Below are 20599 nucleotides of genomic sequence, written 5' to 3'. Positions count from 1 at the left end.
ATATATAATAATTTAAGAAAATATAAATAAATGTAAGAAAATCTAATGATTTCGTTTTATTATTATTTAGATTATTATTGCATAAAACTAAATACAATCCATATTTAATACAAATGTGTGAGTAAACTAAATATTAATACATTAATAACTAATATTTTAACTAAATAAAAATGTCTAAAATATTACTATTTAGTAAACTTTGTTTCGAAACAAGTCTTTTATTTTGAAATGCGCCTGTAGCCGCCATCATCATCATCATCATCACGTGCGTCGCTGTCAGTGTTGGATCCGGTAACTTTACAACAGCTTTTCAAATCTACTTTTTACCTTAATGCACAAATGTATTATTATATTTTGTATAGTTTTGAACGCATGCAGTAGTTTACGCCCAGCAGAGGTGTTTATTTATGAAATACGTGCAGTATGTAGTGTTTAACAAGCACTATTTGCATGACATTTCAATGTAGCAGACAATCTATGCACCGACTTCCACTCACAGACAACACGAAATGCTTCATCTGGCGCTGGTTTAAAAGCACGAGGTAAGTTTTCCCCGTGGCTCAGTTGCTCTGACAACATGTGAAGCCGTTATGCGTTTATGCTGGAGTAGCTCTGTTTCTACAACACAGAGTGAATCACTGGAGAGCAGCCTGAGCTTCACATCTAATCACTTGAGAGCAGAGGAGCACACAAGGACTCTTGTGCTGCACCTGTATTGATTAGATGCTTTGTTCGTGCTAACTAGACTCTTACAAGTGATTTAAAACAGCCAGCCCTGATGAGACCTGGCTGCATCTCTTGACTCTAGTTGGCTGAAGTGGACTCATTTGTATTGATTGAGATCTTTTTTTTTTTTTTTAGAGCTCTCTTGAGGTTGTAGTGGTTTCTGGGGGAGGTATAAAATCTTTTGCTTTTGTTCCCTCACTCTTTTTTCTGCTACGGAGCAGATGAACCCTGCAGCGTTAGGGCAGTCATCTGCCCTCTTCCCAAACCTGGAGCTGGTAGGAGGAGGTGGGAAAGCTGCAGTCCTCCTGAGCGGCTCTACGGGACTCACCAGCTCTGATATGGAGCTCCAGAAAATGCTTATTGATGAGAGAATGCGCTGTGAGAACCACAAGACCAACTATCAGACCTTGAAAGCGGAGCACACCAGGTGAGTGAATACTGCATATTTATATACTGTAAGATATCCTATTAAACTTCAGCATCTACTGAGCAAACGTGTGTGTGTGTGTGTGTGTATGTGTGTGTGTGTGTGTGTGTGTGTGTGCAGACTGCAGGATGAGTACACGCGGGCGCAGAGTGAACTGAAACGCCTGCTCAGTGATCGGCAGGCCGCGCAGGAGAAACAGCAGCTGCTGCTGGCCGAGCTCAGAGGAGAACTGCTGGATAAAACACGGGAGCTGGAGGAGCTCAGACTGCAGGTACACATTCTATGCGTGTAGTAACTTACAGTCACTATTTATTACAAGTCATTTCATGTCATTCAAAAGGATTATATAAAACACTAGTTTTACATACTAGTTGCTACTTATTAATAATTAAGAATACTAATGCTGGTTGTTCATGGATTCAGGCATGAATATATGGAAAATTTGATTATTATTGCGCATTAAAAATGGATAAGATACAAGTAAAATACGGGGAATAGGGAAAATATTAAAGAAATAAAATTTTATATTTAATATTTTCACCACATCACCACACTTTGCCTTGATTATTTTATTATTATTATATATTTTTTATTATTATTTTTGTTCACAAACAAAATCCATATAATCAGGAATTTTATAAATGCATTTAATTTTTTTTAAGTAATAATTATTAAGTATAATACAGTTTTATTTGAGTATTTATTTATGTTCAGTTTAGCATTTTGGTTAGCTTTTAGTTTTGTATTTTCAGTTTTATTTTGAGTTTTAGTAATTTTGTGTTTTTTTTTATTAGATTGTTTTAAAATTATTTCTATTATCTTTATTTTATTTCAGTTTTAGTAATTTTAGTACTTCAACTAACACTTTATTTCACCTTAATTATTATATTTTACTTCAGTTTTATTGCAACTACTAAAAATATTTTAATAGTCTTAGATTTAGTTAACAATAACAACACAGCACAACTGGTGATGCAGAGATAAGCAAGCATAAGCGTCTCAATATGCTCGAGTTAGACATTTTGCTGACAAAGTGTTGATCATGTGTTTGGTGCTGACCCCTCAGAGGCTGGAGCTCTTGAAAGCACAGGTGCAGCAGGAGTTGGAGACTCCCATCAGAGAACGCTTCAACAAACTGCAGGAGGTAAAAGACGCCCCTCCACACCAGCTGACTCCCACTCCACAGCGATTAACTCCTGTTCCCATGACAACCGCCTGAGTACATGCTACAGCCAGAATCATGAAAAACTGATTACTTTGTCTTTTCTACATGTTATAAAAAACACTTGAAATGTGTAAAAAATTTCAAAATACCCTTCTCTATTTCTCTGTGACAGGAAGCAGAGAATTACAGGTCTGAGTATAATAAGCTCCGTTATGACCTCACTTTCCTCAATCGGAGTTTGATCACCAGAAAGAGGAGCACGTCCGAGTCCTGGAGGAGAGACGGATACGGCATGAAGCTGATGTATGTTTTATCATTTTGAATTGAATTTTGACCTAGCGGGGTCTTCTATATAAAGAAGTGTTATATATGTGATTGTGCAGGTGGCCCGACTTGAACGTGATAAGGAGGATCTGGCCACTCAGCTGCAGAGCGGAGACCCGGCACGGGACGGGAAGCGTGTTGAAGCCCTGCTGAGGGAGAAAACTCAACTCCACCAGCGACTCAAAGGACTGGAGGCAGAGGTCACTGAACTCAGGGCGGAGAGGAATAACTCAGGTGCTCAGGCCGAAAATGTGCAGCGGATCCAGATCCGACAGCTGGCTGAATCCCAGGCTGCAGTAAAAGCACTGGAGGTGAGTGGATAAAAGTGAAGAGTTGTAGGTTTCTGATGATACAAATAAGATCTGATGAAGTTTGAAGTTTATGCCTTTCTGTTAAAACAGTATAGTTCAGTGTAAAATGTATATTAAAAGAGACAACAAATTTGTCAGTGCATTGGCACAGTGGGTAATACACATGCTCATAATGCAAGAAAAAACATTCACTCAATATCCTATTCCTTTCCCTCCTGGAAATTATATATATATATATATATATATATATATATATATATATATATATATATATATATATATATATATACATATATACATAAAATATATATATAATATATATATATATATTATATATATAATGAAAATATTATCAATATTTAAAAAATAAAATAAATATTTTATATAAATATATTATTAATTTATAAATGTATTAAGTATAACAATTTACATACAATTATATTCCAAAGTTTGAGACCAGATTTAAAAGTCTCCCAAAGTTTGAGACCACATTAAAAGTCTCTGGTTCACTTTTTAGGATATTAGAATATTTGAAATATTTTAAGAATTCATTTTGCATTTCTATAATCAAATAAGCACAACTTAATTTTTTTATTCATAGGTGATGTGTTCATGTCACAGCATTTGACAAACACGTCATATTTAAATAAAAAGATTTAAAAACAAATAATATAAAATAAAATGTTTTATTATATTTTATATTTTGTATAAGATTTTTATTAAGATGTTTGAAGGCCTTTTTCTCTCTTCTGCTGTTTGTGTTCAGGCAGAGAAGCAGTCTATTCGTATGCAGTTGGACCGGACAGAAAGTGAACTCCGTCTATCTCAGGAACAAAACACACTCCTCACAGGCAAACTGCACAAAGCTGAAAGGGAGATCAGTTCACTCAACAGTCAGGTGCGTGAATACAGCCTGAGTGACAAGTCAGATTTTATGACCACATGTCCATATGCGTGATATCTGTAGTAATATATCCTGTCGATTGTGTGTGTTTACTGGCCAGATTGAAGAGCTGAAGCACACGCATAAGCTGGACTTGAGTAACGTAAAACTAGAGTGTGTCAGAGCCAAAGGAGAACTAGAAAGAGACCGAGATACACTGCAGTGCCAAGTAGAGGGTAGTCATCTTGCCTTTCTTTCATTTACTTTGTTTTACAATAATGACAATAAAAACAGTGTCTTTCTCTCTCTCAGGTCTGCAGTCAGATATTGAGGTCCTGAAGTCAGCTTTGGAGAAAAATAAAGAGTTGATATCTGAAAAAGAGCGTGAGATGGTGCGCAGGGTTCAGGCAGCAAGAGAGGAGGAGATACACAAGATAGCCACCCTTCAGGAAGAAAAGTAGGCACTAATATCAGACAAGGAACTGATTCAAAGCTTCATGGGATTTTCTACATTCAAATGAATTTATTTCACTGTCACCAGGCTGGAGCTGGAGAATCATTTATCTGAGCTTGAGCAGCAGAGAGCTCTTCAGGAGGCATCAGGGAACTCTCAGAAAGAGGAGTGGGAAGAGTGTCTCCGTGCTGCACAACTGGCCGAAGAGTCTGTGCGGAAGGAACTTCAAAACCTGAGGCAAGCTTCTTCAGGGTCGTTTATTTCTGTTTGATGTCCGCATGAAATCAAAGCTGACCATTTTTATTTTAATTCCTGTTCTTCTAGTTGGAAAAATTAAGTTGTTCCATTCACAATGATATCTATTTTATGTTGGCTCTGACTGAGTTACAAGAAATTACTAAATTCTCAGTAGCTATAAACAGTACGATAATATGATCTTCAACCCCTGTTTGATTTCATGTATGATTGCTTATGATACAGAGTCAAAATTCAGCAGCAGGGCCAACAGCTGGAAGAGCTGGAGACCTTAAGAGCAGAAAATGCAGACCTGAGACGAGTAAGCAATGGAAAATATGTGAAATTACTGTGAATGCACATAATATACAGATGGAAGTCATAACGTATCATATAACTCAAATAACTTGTTTTGTAAATTGTTTATCAGCAAAACGCTGAGCTGAATCTGCAGATAGGAACCCTGTCTCACTCTGAGAGTGAGCTCTTGGACACCAACAGCAGGCTGAGAGAAAGTCTAGAGCGAGTGAGAGAGGACCTACGGAGCGCGCGCACACAAATGGAACGGACCCAACAGGAAGCCGAGAGGTACGCCTTATCATGACCAGGATACTAGCATTACTGTCAAATGAGAACCAAAAATATTTCAGAGAATGCTGACAGCTTGCTGAGAGAGCAACAAAACGTGCCATTTAGCATTTCTTCAGATTAGAAGCTTGAGAGTTGATTGGTAAGATGAAATGTTGGTTTCAAAGCAAAGATTCAACTTGTATAAAAGTGCTTGATAGACATTTTCCCCTTCAATCACAAATATGGGTGATTTGTTTATAATGGTACATTAGATCTTTTTATTTTTTTGTCCTGACAGCTATTTCAAATCATCTTAAAAATAAAACCGTATCATCATATGTACAGTAAATATATCAGAGGCATGGTCTAATATTAAGCAAATATTACTCACATTGATCCTTAGTGCTCAAATTTGATATTTAGTGATATTTTCTGATTTCCATTCCCCGTTTACTCTCAACATTTCCTGTTCACTTTCTAAACAACTTTAGAATCAACTTCTTCCATTTTTATCTATTTTATAGAAAAATATATAGATTTTTCTTTCTGTATGTAAGTTATCCTGTTTGTATATTCCTATCTCCTTTATTATAATTAATCAAATTTTTATAATTCATAGTTAAAGCGATTTTATTGTTCCTCCCATGAAAATAGACAACAAATTGTTACAATGTAGTTAACAATTAAATTAATTAAGTGAAAAAAGTGTAAATATTTTATTGTCACAGGTTAGTGGAGGAAAGGCGGGTGGAATGGTTGGAGGAGAAACACAAACTGCTGGAAAAAGAAGCAGAACTACGGGAGAAGTACAGCCAGGCCAAAGAGCGCCTGCAGAGGGCAGCATTTGCACAGAAAAAGGTAGTGCCTGAATTCTACAAACTTGTTTTTGGAAAATGACCGGTTGACACCTTGCTGATACTTTGACTATCTTGATTGTTATTTTTATGTTGTATTGTATTTATTGTCATGATAATTGTTATTATTAAAGGTGCATTATTGGTCCCTTTTCTTATCCAGAGGAAAACCATGACAGAACTGAAAGAAAACAAACTCCAAGACAAGATTCAGCTCCTAGAAGCCAAGATAGAAGAACTTGAAATTGAAGCAAGCACAGTCAGAAAGTACTTCTGTTTTCAGTTTACAACACTATCGGGAGACAATAGAGAATAAAGAGTTGTATATATGTATGTGTTTTTTTATATAATATTTTTTTATTTATGTGTGTGTGCTCAGGAAATCCTCATACTCTGAAGAACATGCTCAGCTCAGCAAGCGTCTGAAGGAGCTGCAGAGGAGACACAATGAGTTCCGTCGTCTGTTGCTGGGCAACCAAATGACCTCCTCCACCCCTCTGGCCCAATCCCTTCTCATCCCAGCAGAGTCTATCTTCTTAAACATACAGGTGTCTGCAAACATCCCATCCACGGTGTAGAATATTCTCTTGTCAGCCATAACAAAACCCAGGATATAAATCTGCTGCTGTCCCATCCTCCTCTCTCTCTTTCCCCCCTCTTCATCCCACTCATCTGTTTCTGCATTTCCTCTCTCAGGAGGATCAGCACCAGAGGGAGTTGTCTGTGCTGCGGAGACGCTTGGAAGAGTTGGAAAACTGTCAGCAACAGCAGCTGGAAGAGCTGGCTGCTCCTCTGGACAGAGACAGAGAGAGACTCTCAAGCCCACGGGACGCGCTTCCAGACCTTTCTTAACCACTACCTGTGTGATTACATTCACCATGTGCCAAAAACTGAACATACTGTGACATTTGTGAGCTCTTTTCTTTTAAACGACTCATGGTGCTTTGCCACAGAAAGTTCGGAGATGTTTTAAAAAAAACCTTTTGCATTATTTATTAATTATTTGTCTTATTCTAACGGAGAGACAGGGCTTATAAATTGTTGGTTTGTGTTGCAGAGTTTCTGTTGTACATATTGAAAATGATCCGTAACATGTTTCAAACCTGAGAAGCCATGTTTTATATGAGTCCAAATGGGAGACAGCACCTTTTCATCCTTTTTCATCAAATTAAACTGTAATTTGTGAACCTGAGGTTCATTTGTCACATTAACTTTCTATAGGGATGATGACATAGTGCATGGGTATTATGATGAATAATAATGATTTTATTGTGTCGAACTTGTGAAAACGTGTTTTAATAAAGAACATTGTGTCCTCTCGTTTTATTATTGTTTACTTGTGACCTAATTATCAAGAACGTAACAACACAAAAAATTGTAGGCCAAAAAAAAAATGTAGTAAAAAAGTGTCAATTAAAGCGGTAGGCAACAATACAAAGATAAATTTATTTATAAAGTTAATATTTGATTTAGTAAAGTCTATGGCTCAAAACCTAGTGAGCGTCCTACCCAGACAGCATAGGGCCCAAAAGTGCTGCGCGCACAAACCGGTCTTGTGAGAAAACGTAACTATTTTACGTTTTGGCGAATTTATACGATTTGACTCCTATAAAAACTTGGGATAGCCTTTAAATAAGCATGAGGTCCTAAACCTAACACTGGTAGGTAAGCAAATCGTTCGAAAACGTACAAATGAAGTCTTACTAATTGATATGAACTTACCAAAACGTTAAATAGTTATGAATGACTGTAAGTGCGTGTTGGCACGTGCCTCAAGTGTTGCGTATTCCTAAATTTACAAAAATCTTAATTATAATTTCCGCATAGTATTCAAATGCTGCCGCGTTGATGCTCAAAATCCTGCACCTGATGCCCAAAAGCCCTGTACACTTCTATAATGTCCCAAAATGTTGCTTTGTTTGGCATTATAGTCTTGTCGTGCAGCGTATTTTAACCATAATGCTGACACGGAACGATATGGTGTTGAGGTAGGCAGCTCACATCGCTTTGAGACACTTGGCTGGAGTTTGCGGTGAGTCGGAGCCCGAACAGCGGCGTTCACTCCTCCTCCCGCGCATCTTCTGAGGCATTAGGGAACGTACTTCTTTCTATCTGTCACACAGTCATGAACTGGACATTGCTCGCATTGGGTAGTGCGTGCTTACTGGTCCTCAGTGAGGACGCGTTCGTTCACGGGAAACGCAACGCGAGGACAGTGACTTTCTCTCGGACTCCACGCGGTCACTCGAGACACAGACGGGACACCTGGACTGGACAAGCGCCTTTCACAGCATGCAAGTCTCCACTGTCACCCAAAGACCAAGCGCTTCTGCTCAGCCACACACACGAGGTGAGCACGAGATGCTGAGGTTCACTCCATCCGAATAACTGAATTCATTTTGGCGTTTTACTTTTGACATTGAGATAAATGTCAAAAGGTGACCCAGTTTACCTGAATGTTATGGTCACAAAGGTTATAGTCGTGCTAAAAGTATTTCTGTATTCACTGTTAGACATTTTAACTGATAGTTGGCAGTATCAAAATTAAAAGTAATTTTATTTATTTTATTATTTATTTGTCCAATGTGTTTTGGACACTGAAATAGAAAACTGAAACAATGTTGTTCATATATCTTGTATATAATAATAACAATGATAATAATAATATTGAAGTCCTATAGGTTTGGAACAACACTAGGAAGAGTATTTTTTTTATTTATTTTTTAATTTTAGTGTGAACGATCCCTTTAAATGACAGCCAGAACAGGAAAGTCCACTTCCATCTGTATGTGCAACTCTGTCCTCTGGTCTTTTTCTAGACGGGGTTTCATGGTGATGATGGATCCAGTTTTACCCTCACATGGCTTGGAGATGGAACTGGGGTAAGTCAGTCTTGCCAAATCATCTAAAGATTACTAATCATTATCGCATCTAAATTTTAAGGTTATTGTCTTGAAAATTTGGATGACAAATTACAATGTAGTTTTCATTCATAATCAGTCACTTTAAAGGGTTTATATATATTTATAAAGAAATGATGCAGGGGGTAGTGTGAACCCTTTTTCTGTCCATCGCAGGTAATCCTCGTTCTTTCCACACTCAGCGCTCCCTCTGACTCATTTTACGAAGGCGGTTCATCGCGCCTTTATAGGAGGTCAGTGGTGAAATTTTTACCCAGTAACATGTAGACCAGAGATGCCCAATCCTTTTCCTGGAGATCCAGCTACCTGCAGACTTCACTTCCAGCCCTGCTCCAAACATACCTGTCTGTAATTATCAAGTGCTGATGAATGATCTCATGTTTGATCAGGGTTGGAGCTGAACTTTGCAGGACAAGAGATCCCTGCGAACAGGACTGGGCACCTAATGTAGACCAATGTGGCCAATTCAGGCTTTTACTCAGCCACAGACACCGATCTCAGAACAGTCAAAAATTGTCCCTTTTACTGGCCTAGCCAGCTGTTTCGGACTTCTTTACTGATTTACTATCTTTTCATAGTGAAGACTATGGAAAATCTTTTCATGATGTCTCCCATGCCATTAACAACACATTTATAAAGAGGGACTTTGGGATAAGTGCTGGACCCGGGAACCCTCAACAGGTAAATAAATGTGCTAAGTCTGAAGCCATGGCTTTATCTCTGAGAAAGTCACAAGTCAACTTGTTTTAGCTAATTCTGATAACTAATAATAATATTAGAAATAGCATGACCATTTTTCACTTTGTCATTATATGTAGTTGTCAATATGTGACAATATATTAAAATACAGAAGGCGCCATTACATTTACAATTGTATTAAGATAGCTCAGGGTTTTAACAGAGATTGCTAATGACAAGTAACCATGTTGTGTTAAAACCAACATGAAATTACACTTTTTTTTTCTTTCTTTTACTTCCTCTGAAGTGGGTTTGGTTTGAAGCTAATATCCGGCTGTGTGCTAGTTCTTTGGAACTAACTTTCGTCATCATCTAAAAAACAAAACAAAAACAAAAAAACTACACTTTAATTTCCCCCTTCACGATTTCTGTACTTTATTGATTTATAAGTAAATTATATATTATATATCTCTTTTTGTCACATTACAGGTGATTCTAACAGCCAACCTGCCTTTCACCGAAAGCCCAGGGGGAGTTATTTTTACGTCAATGGATGCTGGTGTGACATTCAGATCAGTGCAGCTTCCATTCCATCCAGCACAGGCCATTCAGTTTCACTACCAGGACCCAAAATACCTTGTGGTCATCAGCATTGATGTGAGTAAGGATTTGTGAGGTGATTCAGGTTTCTGCCACAACATTTTTGTATTTTTAATTAGCTGACACTTAAGACACTGAAAGGGAAACTCCACCCCAAAATGAAAATTTTGTCATTAATCACTTACCCCCATGTCGTTCCTAACCCGTAAAAGCTTTGTTCGTCTTTAACGTCTTAAACACAATTTAAGATATTTTGGATCAAAACCGAGAGGCTTGAGACTGTCCCATAGACTTCCCCTAGACTGCCAAATAAATAACAGTGTCAAGGTCCAGGAAAGTATGAAAAGCATCGTCAGAATAGTCCATCCGCCATCAGTGATTTAACTTTTGTTTTAATAAAACAAAAATTTATTCAACAATTTGTCTCCTCTGTGTCCCTCCACATAAGTGTGGTGCCATTTTGGAGAATATGAGCTGTATGCAGGCAGCTTACACTCTTCTGTGTCAGCCGCGACACAAGGATGCGCTGTTTTCTTTCAGATCAAAGCATAAATATATGTAGAAAACATATCCTTGTGGCGTGGCTGACACAGAAGAGAGCCTGCATACAGCTCATATTCTCCAAAATGGCGCTACAGTGATGTGGAGAGACAGAGGAGAGGAATTGTTGAATAACATCATTATTTTTGTTTTATTCGCATACAAAAAGTATTATTGTCACTTCATAACGTTACGGTTGAACCACTGATGGCGGATGGACTATTCTGACGATGCTTTTCATACTTTTCTGGACTTTGACAGTGTATTTTACTTGGCAGTCTATTGGACAGTCTCAATGTGAATGTGAGTTTGTTGACATGCTCTCTCTCTTTAGGATGGGCTATGGCTCTCAGAAGACTTTGGGAACAGTTGGTCTAAAGTTCACGAAGGAGTTCACACGTTCACATGGTGAGAGCGATAACAGGGTGACATGAGTAACCGAACAAGAAACTAAACATTTCGGATGTCTGTGTATTTGAATATCTTGATTTTCAAAATATTTTATATATTTTTTATAACTTTTTTTTCAATCAGACAGTTAATAAATGTCATCTTATTGAAAAAAAAAATTAATTTCTGTAAATAAAATATAGTTTCCCTTTTTTATTCCTTTCAGGGATCTGGAACCACTCTTTTTTTCAGTTCCAGCCCAAAAGGAACTGGTTTGTGATTTCATAATTTCTGTGTTTTTTTCATTAAATAACAATAAAGCAATCATTAGACAAGAATAACTGATATTCTTTGAGTTAAATTTTGGCCATTCAATTTAATGCTTATCAATTAAATGGTAATTGGGTTTGAACCAGTGGAGGCAGCAAGACGAGGCGAGCTCATTCTGAGACGGACGCAGGATGTCGGCAAAAGTTTCACCACCATCGCCAAGAACATCTTCTCTTTCGGATACATCGGTGGCTTCCTGTTTACTTCTGTCATGGAAAAACTGGTGTGGAACTCAGTCAACATGCACACTCAAGCATGTGTTCACCCACATGAACACACATCATGTTGCCCACCCTTTTTCATTTTCCCTCCTGTAAGAATCATCAAAGCATGCTTAATTTATGACATGTTGTGTTTACAGGGCTCTCCCCGTGTCATCTATGTGTCCTCAGACCAGGGTGACCATTTCAGAAAAGCTCAGCTACCGTCAGCAACTACAGAGCAGGTGTGAACAACACACAAACGTTTTAACACACTAATAAAAAACTAAAAACAAATTACTTTTCATTAATTACTTTCAATAAATTATATGTATATATATATATATATATATATATATGTATGTATACAGGAGCTTCTCAATAAATTAGAATGTCGTGGAAAAGTTCATTTATTTCAGTAATTCAGCTCAAATTGTGAAACTCATGTATTAAATAAATTCAGTGCACACAGACTGAAGTAGTTTAAGTCTTTAATTGTGATGATTTTGGCTCACATTTAACAAAAACAATCCAACTCACTATCTCAACAAATTAGAATATGGTGACATGCCAATCTGCTAATCAACTCAAAACACCTGCAAAGGTTTCCTAAGCCTTCAAAATGGTCTCTCAGTTTGGTTCACTAGGCTACACAATCATGGGGAAGACTGCTGAACTGACAGTTGTCCAGAAGACAATCATTGACACCCTTCACAAGGAGGGTAAGCCACAAACATTCATTGCCAAAGAAGCTGGCTGTTCACAGAGTGCTGTATCCAAGCATGTTAACAGAAAGTTGAGTGCAAGGAAAAAGTGTGGAAGAAAAAGATGCACAACCAACCGAGAGAACTGCAGCCTTATGAGGATTGTCAAGCAAAGTCGATTCAAGAATTTGAGTGAACTTCACAAGGAATGGACTGAGGCTGGGGTCAAGGCATCAAGAGCCACCACACACAGACGTGTAAAGGAATTTGGCTACAGTTGTTGTATTCCTCCTGTTAAGCCACTCTGAACCACAGATAACGTCAGAGGCGTCTTAGCTGGGCTAAGGAGAAGAAGAACTGGACTGTTCCCCAGTGGTCCAAAGTCCTCTTTTCAGATGAGAGCAAGTTTTGTATTTCATTTGGAAACCAAGGTCCTAGAGTCTGGAGGAAGGGTGGAGAAGTTGCTTGAAGTCCAGTGTTAAGTTTCCACAGTCTGTGATTTGGGGTGCAATGTCATCTGCTGGTGTTGCTCCATTGTGTTTTTTGAAAACCAAAGTCACTGCATCCGTTTTCAGTTCGTTTACCAAGAAATTTTGGAGCACTTTATGCTGACCAGCTTTTTGAAGATGCTGATTTCATTTTCCAGCAGAATTTGGCACCTGCCCACACTGCCAAATGCACCAAAAGTTGGTTAAATAACTATGGTGTTGGTGTGCTTGACTGGCTAGCAAACTCACCAGAACTGAACCCCAGAGAGAATCTATGAGGTATTGTCAAGAGGAAAATAAGAAATGAGACCAAAAAATGCAGATGAGCTGAAGGCCACTGTCAAAGAAACCTGGGCTTCCATACCACCTCAGCAGTGCCACAAACTGATCACCTCCATGCCACGCCGAATTGAGGCAGTAATTAAAGCAAAAGGAGCCCCTACCAATTATTGAGTACATGTACAGTAAATTAACATACTTTCCAGAAGGCCAACAATTCACTAAAAATGTTTTTTTTTTTTATTGGTCTTATGAATTTTTTTTTAAGTATTCTAATTTGTTGAGATCGTGAATTGGTGGGTTTTTGTTAAATGTGAGCCAAAATCATCACAATTAAAAGAACCAAAGACTTAAACTACTTCAGTCTGTGTGCACTGAATTTATTTAATACAAGTTTCACAAGTTAAGTTGAATTACTGAAATAAATGAACTTTTCCACGACATTCTAATTTATTGAGAAGCACCTGTATATATATATATATATATATATATATATATATATATATATATATATATATATATATATATATTCCAGAATTTTTTATTAAGTATTACTATTAACTGATATAATTAAATGTACTTATTTTTATTTCTTTATTACACACAAGTTTGAATACACTTATAATAAAATTTAATAAATGTATTTATATATTTTTATTTATATTATATAATTTATAAATAATAAAAAATATAATAAATAAATATTTGACTAATTTTATATTAATATAATGAAATAATAATGAATAAATAATATAAATATGATAATGTATTACTATATTGTTAATTTGTATAATAAAATATATTTATTTTGTATTAATATTTTAATTTCATAAATATGTTTGGGGAAATGTATTTGTATACATGAGTTGTGCTGTTACTCCCCTTTCAAGTTGGTCCTGCTGATTTGGCAGAAAAAAACCTGTCACAAGCTCAAACATGACTGGAGAGCTGTGTGCAACTGTTTGACTCTTGATGTCTGTTTGCAGTTCTACTCCGTTTTGGACGGTGACGAGGACATGATCTTCATGCATGTGGACAACCCTGGAGGTGCTGTTTCACACTTTTCAACTTCTTTCTCCATCCTTTGAGAGGTGTAAAAGAAAAGTATCAGTATTACTTAACAGCTTAACCACTGTTGCTGTCAGTTTAACACTATGGAGGCTGGACTTGTCAAGCGAGTTCCACTTTGTGCTGACATATCAGAGAATGTCTCCGCACAAAATGCTAGACTCTTTTAGGTCAGTGTGTACGCTATTCATCTTTGAGTCTGAAGGTCTTTGTGCTGCGACGATCACTGGAAATAGATAAGAGTGAGGATGGTGTAGTCTTTCAGTCAGGCCTTGGAGGTTACACACAAATACACCCCTCATTGTATTTACATGTATGTATCACATACAGTCCATGGCTCATGTGAAGAGTTATCTTATTTCCCATCATGCCTATTACATGTAGATCTGTTTCTCATTGGATGTTCAAGTCCCCTTTTGTCACATGAAGCCGGTTAGATGGGTTTGCTATGTATGTGTGTGAATAATGATGGTTTGCGGCTGATCTCTTATCTCGTCTGAGAGTAAGCTGTGTCAGTTTTTTTTATGTGATGTGATCTCACATGCTTACAAGACACATATTTTGGCACAATCTACACCTCTGATGACCGTGGAATCCTGTATTCTAAGTCTCTGGAGCGCCACCTGTTTGGCGGGGAGGGGAAGAGCGATTTCACAAATGTTACATCTCTGAGAGGGGTCTATCTCACCAACATACTGGAGGAAGGTATGAACACTTGTTTCATGCGATTTAGTTTGTCTTAAAGGGTGCCTAAAGGGTTAGTTCACCCGAAAATGTAAGCTTCCATTTACCATATTTGATGTGCTCTGTGTGTGTGCGTTAAAAAATGGGATAGTTCACCCAAAAATAAAAATTCTGCATACTCATGTTGTTCTGAACCCGTAAGACCTTTGTTTATCTTTGGAACACAAATTAAGATATTTTTGTTGAAATCCAAGAGCTTTTTGACCCTGTATGGACAACAACGCAACTGACGATGCATACGTGTGCATTCCTCTGCTTGTAAACAAGGCACAGTGCATGTGTTTTCTATGTCAGAATGCCGGCTCCTGCATCAGCAGCATCACATGAGAAGAAATCGTTGAATAAAATCATTATTTTTGTTTTCTTCACGTATTCTCATAGCGTCATAACATTGCGGTTGAACCACTGATCAAATGGACTATTTTAATGATGCACTTACTACCTCTGTGGGTTTTGACTGTCAGTTGCGTTGCTGTCTATGAGGGTCAGAAAGCTCCCAGATTTCATCAAAAATATCTTCATTTGTGTCCCGAAGATGAACAAAGGACTTACAGGTTTGGAACAACACAAGGGTAAGAAATTAATGACAGAATCTTCATTTTTGAGTGAACTACCCCTTTAAATATGTTCATCAGATAAAGCAATTGTGTCTCTTCAGAAGATTTAGATTAAAGTAATGTACTATAACCAGGGTTCTGAATCAGTTCAAGGAACGAAAATGAAAACAACATATACAACATATTTTGTGACATTGCAGCCTGTTCATTACCAAAATAAAATACAGCTAAAGAAACATAAAAAATTGCACTGCTCTGTTATACAATCTGTTGCGTTCAGCGTGACCACCACCTCACTGTGCTGAAATAGCTGATGCGAAGGATGATGATGATGCGAGTGAAGTACAAAGACTATTACATAATAGGCTAAATAATATTTTAGCATCCAGATACGTCGCGAATATGGAAACATTTGGTTTCAATTGAGGTAGGCATCAGTTTCACCTTAAATTAATTTGTTTTTGGATTGACGTTTTTAAAGCCTAAATGCATAGCCTTAGGAGAGAAGGAAACTAACAACTGTGTTTGTCATAGATAGCCTATGTATAGCCTACGTATAGGCCTATATCTATGGTGTTTATAATGTTTTTAAACACTATAATTATCGGCAATTTAGGACATTATTGCTGAATGTAGCCTACTAATAAAATGCGATGTGAGCCTACGCGACTTGTAGTGAACCGATTGGAATTTTTTTTTTTCAAACCCTGATTATAACTAATGTATATGAATTTATTTTCTGAAGCATCAATTTTTAAGTGACAAACCTCTCTGAAAAAAAGTAGTTTTTCCAAAGATGAATGAAAGTCTTTTGGGGTTGAGACAAATTTGACAGATGACAGAGTTCCCATTTTCAGATAAACTATCCCTTTAAGTGCCAAATGGCCACTCATGCTTGCATTAGTGATGTTTATATGTCATCACTAAAAGATGTCTTACTCCTTTTGGGCCGCAGATGGTCGCATTCGTTCAGTCATTACATTCGACAGAGGTGGGAGATGGAGATTTCTGAAGAAGCCAGAGAATGTGAATTGTCCAGAAACTTCAAACAAGGTAACAAATGAGGACTGAGTGATGAGAAATTGCATTTTACTAAAGTTAAAATTTATTTGCCTTTGATTGGATTGTTAAATGTAAGGTTTAATTTTTTTCATTTCACGGCGACTTTAAATGTTTTATCTATAAAATTGTTGTTGGTTGTTTTTTTTTTTTTTTTTTAGTGTGTAATGTGTATATACGTGGAGAGCAGTGTCTTTTGTGTGGTATCTCTCATGTTGTGTCTCTCTGAACCTACCGCCATTGGTCTGGTCATCGCCCATGGTACTAGCCCCTACTACCTATCTCCACAACCTCCACAACTTAACATTCAAACTTGTCAAAATTTTAAATGTTACTGCAGGTAGTGTTGGTGACTCCATTTCAGCCGCTCGGCCGGATGTGTACGTGTCTGGGGACGGAGGTTACACCTGGTGGGGGACTCTGAGAGGACCTCACCACTATAGCATCCTGGACTCTGGAGGGCTGATTGTGGCCGTAGAGGCGCATAGAGACAGACAGATCAGCTCAATAAAGTAACACACTAGCACTTACCCTGCAGTTGTATAACACATTGTTCTCATTCTGAAAGAACAAACATGTAATTTGTGGTCACTATCATATATGACTATATGTGTCTGAATGTTTTCAGGTTTTCCACAGATGAAGGACAGTGCTGGAAAGTATTTAATTTCACAGACCACCCGATCTTCCTAGCAGGACTGGCATCCGAGCCGGACACTAAGACAATGAATATCAGCATTTTCGGCTACCGCCCAGACGATGATGATCAGCCCATGTGGGTGGCTGTCACCATAGACTTTGAGCACCTGCTCACCAAAGAATGTAAGAAACGTTTCAAGAATTATGGGCAGAATTCAAATAGTGTAATAAGGATCATGCTAAATCATCAAAGCTCAGACACAAATCAATGAATAATGTAGAGCTGACCCTTCGCCGGGAGTTTGACTGACTGGCGTTCTGACCAGTTGTACTGCTGAATCTGCTATTTTGTCCGACAAACAAACCAGACAGGAGAGTAGATTAATGTTGGTGGATGTGAATTTGAAAAATGGTGCGTATTGATGTCTTTCTGCAGTTGACACAAGATACCTTCTGATGTTCATTCATGTTTATTTCATATAACTAGTAAAGAGGAAGAGATGATCGGCACACATGCTGCTTGAACTGAGGCGCTACAGCAATCTGTCATGACACATCAAAGAGTCATAAAATGGCATTTATCGTTTGAATTTCTTATTAAAAAATAGGCCAAAATTTGAAAGCTGAGACTTTGTTTCATACCAGAATAACCTGCTCTGTCTTGTCTGTTGGCACGTTGTGTCCTCTTTGTTCCATGATGTATTTTTCACTGCGTGAGAACATGATGTGTGATGAGAGAGTGCCATGGCTTGTCGGACGTAGCAATAGTAACTAAGGCGGGTGAGTCTTTGCGAAGGATCAATTGACATCAAAGAACAATGGTGACGAAAGCCGACTGTGGTGTCGCCTCACGCCGCCTACGCCTGAACCAAACAGTTGCACTTGAATGCCGCAAAAACTACAGCCAACGGCAACTAGCACATACATTCTGAACTTGAGAGGAAATAACTCTCCATACCAGCAGGTGGCAGTAGCCTGTATTCATCATTCAAAAAGGAAAACCGGAATCGCTAGGACTGTGGATATACAAACCGTAAACAAAGCAGCGCTTGCATACCATTTTGTCCACTTAACTTCATAGTTTGGTTGCTTTCGTCGCTTCCATTTTTCTTCCTGTGCACTGGTTCACTAAGCTGAATAGCCAATTAAAGTGATCTCTCTTACTATTGAGCTTCTAACATACTCAGTCAGACTAAAAGCTTCTGATAGGGGGTCCGACTAGTGCCAAAAGTGCAGAAAACACTACAAAAAATATAGGCCAACAAATGCTCAATGACAGCCTTACAGATGCTCAACAGCATAAGCCCATCAGCTTCATATCACTGCCTCAAGAAGGAAAAAGAATTATAGTTTCTCTGTGTTTTGGGTTGTTGATAGGTGCTTGATTTACTGGCTTAAGTCTCTGATAGCCTAGTTCAAGTATTTTGTTTTGTGTTGTTGATAGGTGCTTTTTTTTCTGGAATTTTATCATCTACCAGATAAAAATGATGACTATGATTGCGTAGAAAAGTGATGTAACTGCTCACACTACTCAATAAACATCAACATCATTTATATCTGTACCACAATTGTGACAATGCAATATTTAGTCTTAGAAGTTTGTCCAAATCTTGTCTTTTCCTAGGTGGTGAAGAAGACTATGTGCAGTGGTTGGCACACACTGACTATGACTCTGCCCCAGAAACAGACGGATGCCTCTTGGGCTACAAAGAGACGTTTAGAAGACTAAAGAAACTGTCAGCATGTAGAAATGGGAGAGGATATGTGGTCAGCAGGCAGCAGCGTCCATGTCCTTGCACTAGAGAAGACTACATGTGGTAGGAAAAATTGCACCACTCTGAGGTTTGGACTTCTGCTTATGAACAAACAAAAGTGTATTCTAAACATCTCTCCTGTCAACAGCGAGTTCGGTTTCTATCGGCATGAAAACACCTCAGAGTGTATCCTACAACCCGACTTCCTGAATCAAACCCAAGATATTTGCTTAAATGGGGAACTAGAAGATCTGCAGAATACAGGGTGATGGTGAAATGCATCTTGATTTCTATATAGCAAATAAACACACACACATACATACATACACTTCACTGTTATAATTATACCACTGTGTTAAACAGGTATCGTAAGATTCCTGGTGATAAATGTGAGGGGGGTGTCAGGCCTCCAAAACAAGAAGATGTTTTTAAAAAGCTTTGTGGAGAGGACACTTCACCAACTTCCTCAAATTCGGATACTAAGAGATCAGTGAGTGGTCGTTTCTCATGACAGTCATTATTCACTATACAGTGGCCAAAAAAGTAAAATCATTTATCATGCATGTTACAATATAAAGATCATAAAGACAGTTTGCTTAACTGATCTGACCAATTTTATTTATTGTCTTCCTGTTTGCAGCCGGGCATGCTGGTTCTTATTGTGGTGTGTACTTGTGTGGGGGTCATAGGTTTGGTTATTACTGCAGCTTTAATAATCACTTCAAAGAGGATAAACTGTAGGCAAAGGTAAGGTTATATGATAAAACTTGATTGTCATTATTTCTCATATTTAATACAGTATAAGTCAGATTCTCTATCGGTCAAATTCTGCCCCCTGCAGGTCACCTGCTTATCGCTTTTCAGCTCTGCAACTCCAAGAAGATGATCTGTATGTTAACACTGAGAACAGCCCCAATGGCAAACTAAATGGTTTCCAGGTCCAGGAGGACTCAGATGATGTGAGCTTGACGAATCAATCAATATTATCCTCGCTTGTATCCACTGAATTTAGCTGTTTTTATTTATTTATAGTTGATTATATATTTATTTTTGCATTCACTTGTTGACTTTTTTCATTTTTTCTTTAGGATCTCATTGAATGAACAACATTAAAACACTGGGAACTACTCAGGCTTTGCAGACAAGTGTGAATTGTTTCAAATGAATCTCATAACCCAGGCACTTTGACTGGACAATAAACGCTTGGAAATAACGGTGAACTGCATTATTCAAACCAAGGCAAATGATATCTTGCTGCGGTCAGGTTCTTATACAGGGACCAGAGGATCATTAGGAGTGAATTCACTTTCACCCTCTCTGTCTTTTGCACTGGAATCATTCATATTCCCTCAGGCTGCTGCTGGCAATTCTCCTTGAGCTTTGGGACTATGTATTTTCAAATAGACCAATCTACTGTTTTTGAATTGTAAATAAATTAAAATGCATTTAAACATCAGCATTATTTATGCTCCTCCTCTCATCCACATTTATATATATAAATTATAAGTATAAAAATATTTACATATATTAAACATCAGCATTATTTATGCTCCTCCTTATATATATATATATATATATATATATATATATTATATATATTTATTTATTTATTTATTTTTTGATAATACAATACCATTACAGTCAGATGCCAAAAGAAAGACAGACAAAACACTTGCCTGTCTTGTAAAACAAACAAACCA

At 37.7% G+C, this 20599-nt stretch overlaps 2 protein-coding genes across 2 annotated transcripts; both read left to right on the top strand.

Moving 5' to 3' along the window:
* Positions 1–297: 297 nt before the first annotated feature.
* On the top strand, positions 298–7268 carry LOC109104462 (centrosomal protein of 83 kDa-like). Its single transcript, XM_019117770.2, is given in 17 exon segments — positions 298–542; positions 948–1153; positions 1274–1424; positions 2205–2297; positions 2491–2545; positions 2548–2621; positions 2702–2953; positions 3720–3851; positions 3958–4072; positions 4149–4293; positions 4378–4527; positions 4771–4846; positions 4955–5112; positions 5823–5952; positions 6112–6215; positions 6328–6496; positions 6645–7268. Coding segments are annotated over 16 exon segments (2166 nt in total). The 5' UTR covers positions 298–542; the 3' UTR covers positions 6801–7268.
* Positions 7269–7700: 432 nt separating this feature from the next.
* On the top strand, positions 7701–20364 carry LOC109104183 (sortilin-like). Its single transcript, XM_042722152.1, has 21 exons — positions 7701–8298; positions 8768–8830; positions 9026–9102; positions 9448–9550; positions 10037–10204; positions 11022–11095; positions 11303–11349; positions 11494–11630; positions 11769–11852; positions 14065–14125; positions 14696–14851; positions 16403–16500; positions 16668–16767; positions 16847–17018; positions 17135–17328; positions 18770–18962; positions 19048–19164; positions 19263–19389; positions 19540–19646; positions 19741–19858; positions 19988–20364. The coding sequence occupies exons 1-21, from the start codon at positions 8074–8076 to the stop codon at positions 20000–20002; spliced, it is 2436 nt and encodes an 811-aa protein (XP_042578086.1). The 5' UTR covers positions 7701–8073; the 3' UTR covers positions 20003–20364.
* The last annotated feature ends 235 nt before the right edge of the window (positions 20365–20599 follow it).

This window comes from Cyprinus carpio, chromosome B4, assembly GCF_018340385.1.
Source record: "Cyprinus carpio isolate SPL01 chromosome B4, ASM1834038v1, whole genome shotgun sequence".
In the NCBI taxonomy this organism is placed as follows: Eukaryota; Metazoa; Chordata; class Actinopteri; order Cypriniformes; family Cyprinidae; genus Cyprinus; species Cyprinus carpio.
This window is presented reverse-complemented; position numbering and strand designations above follow the sequence as displayed.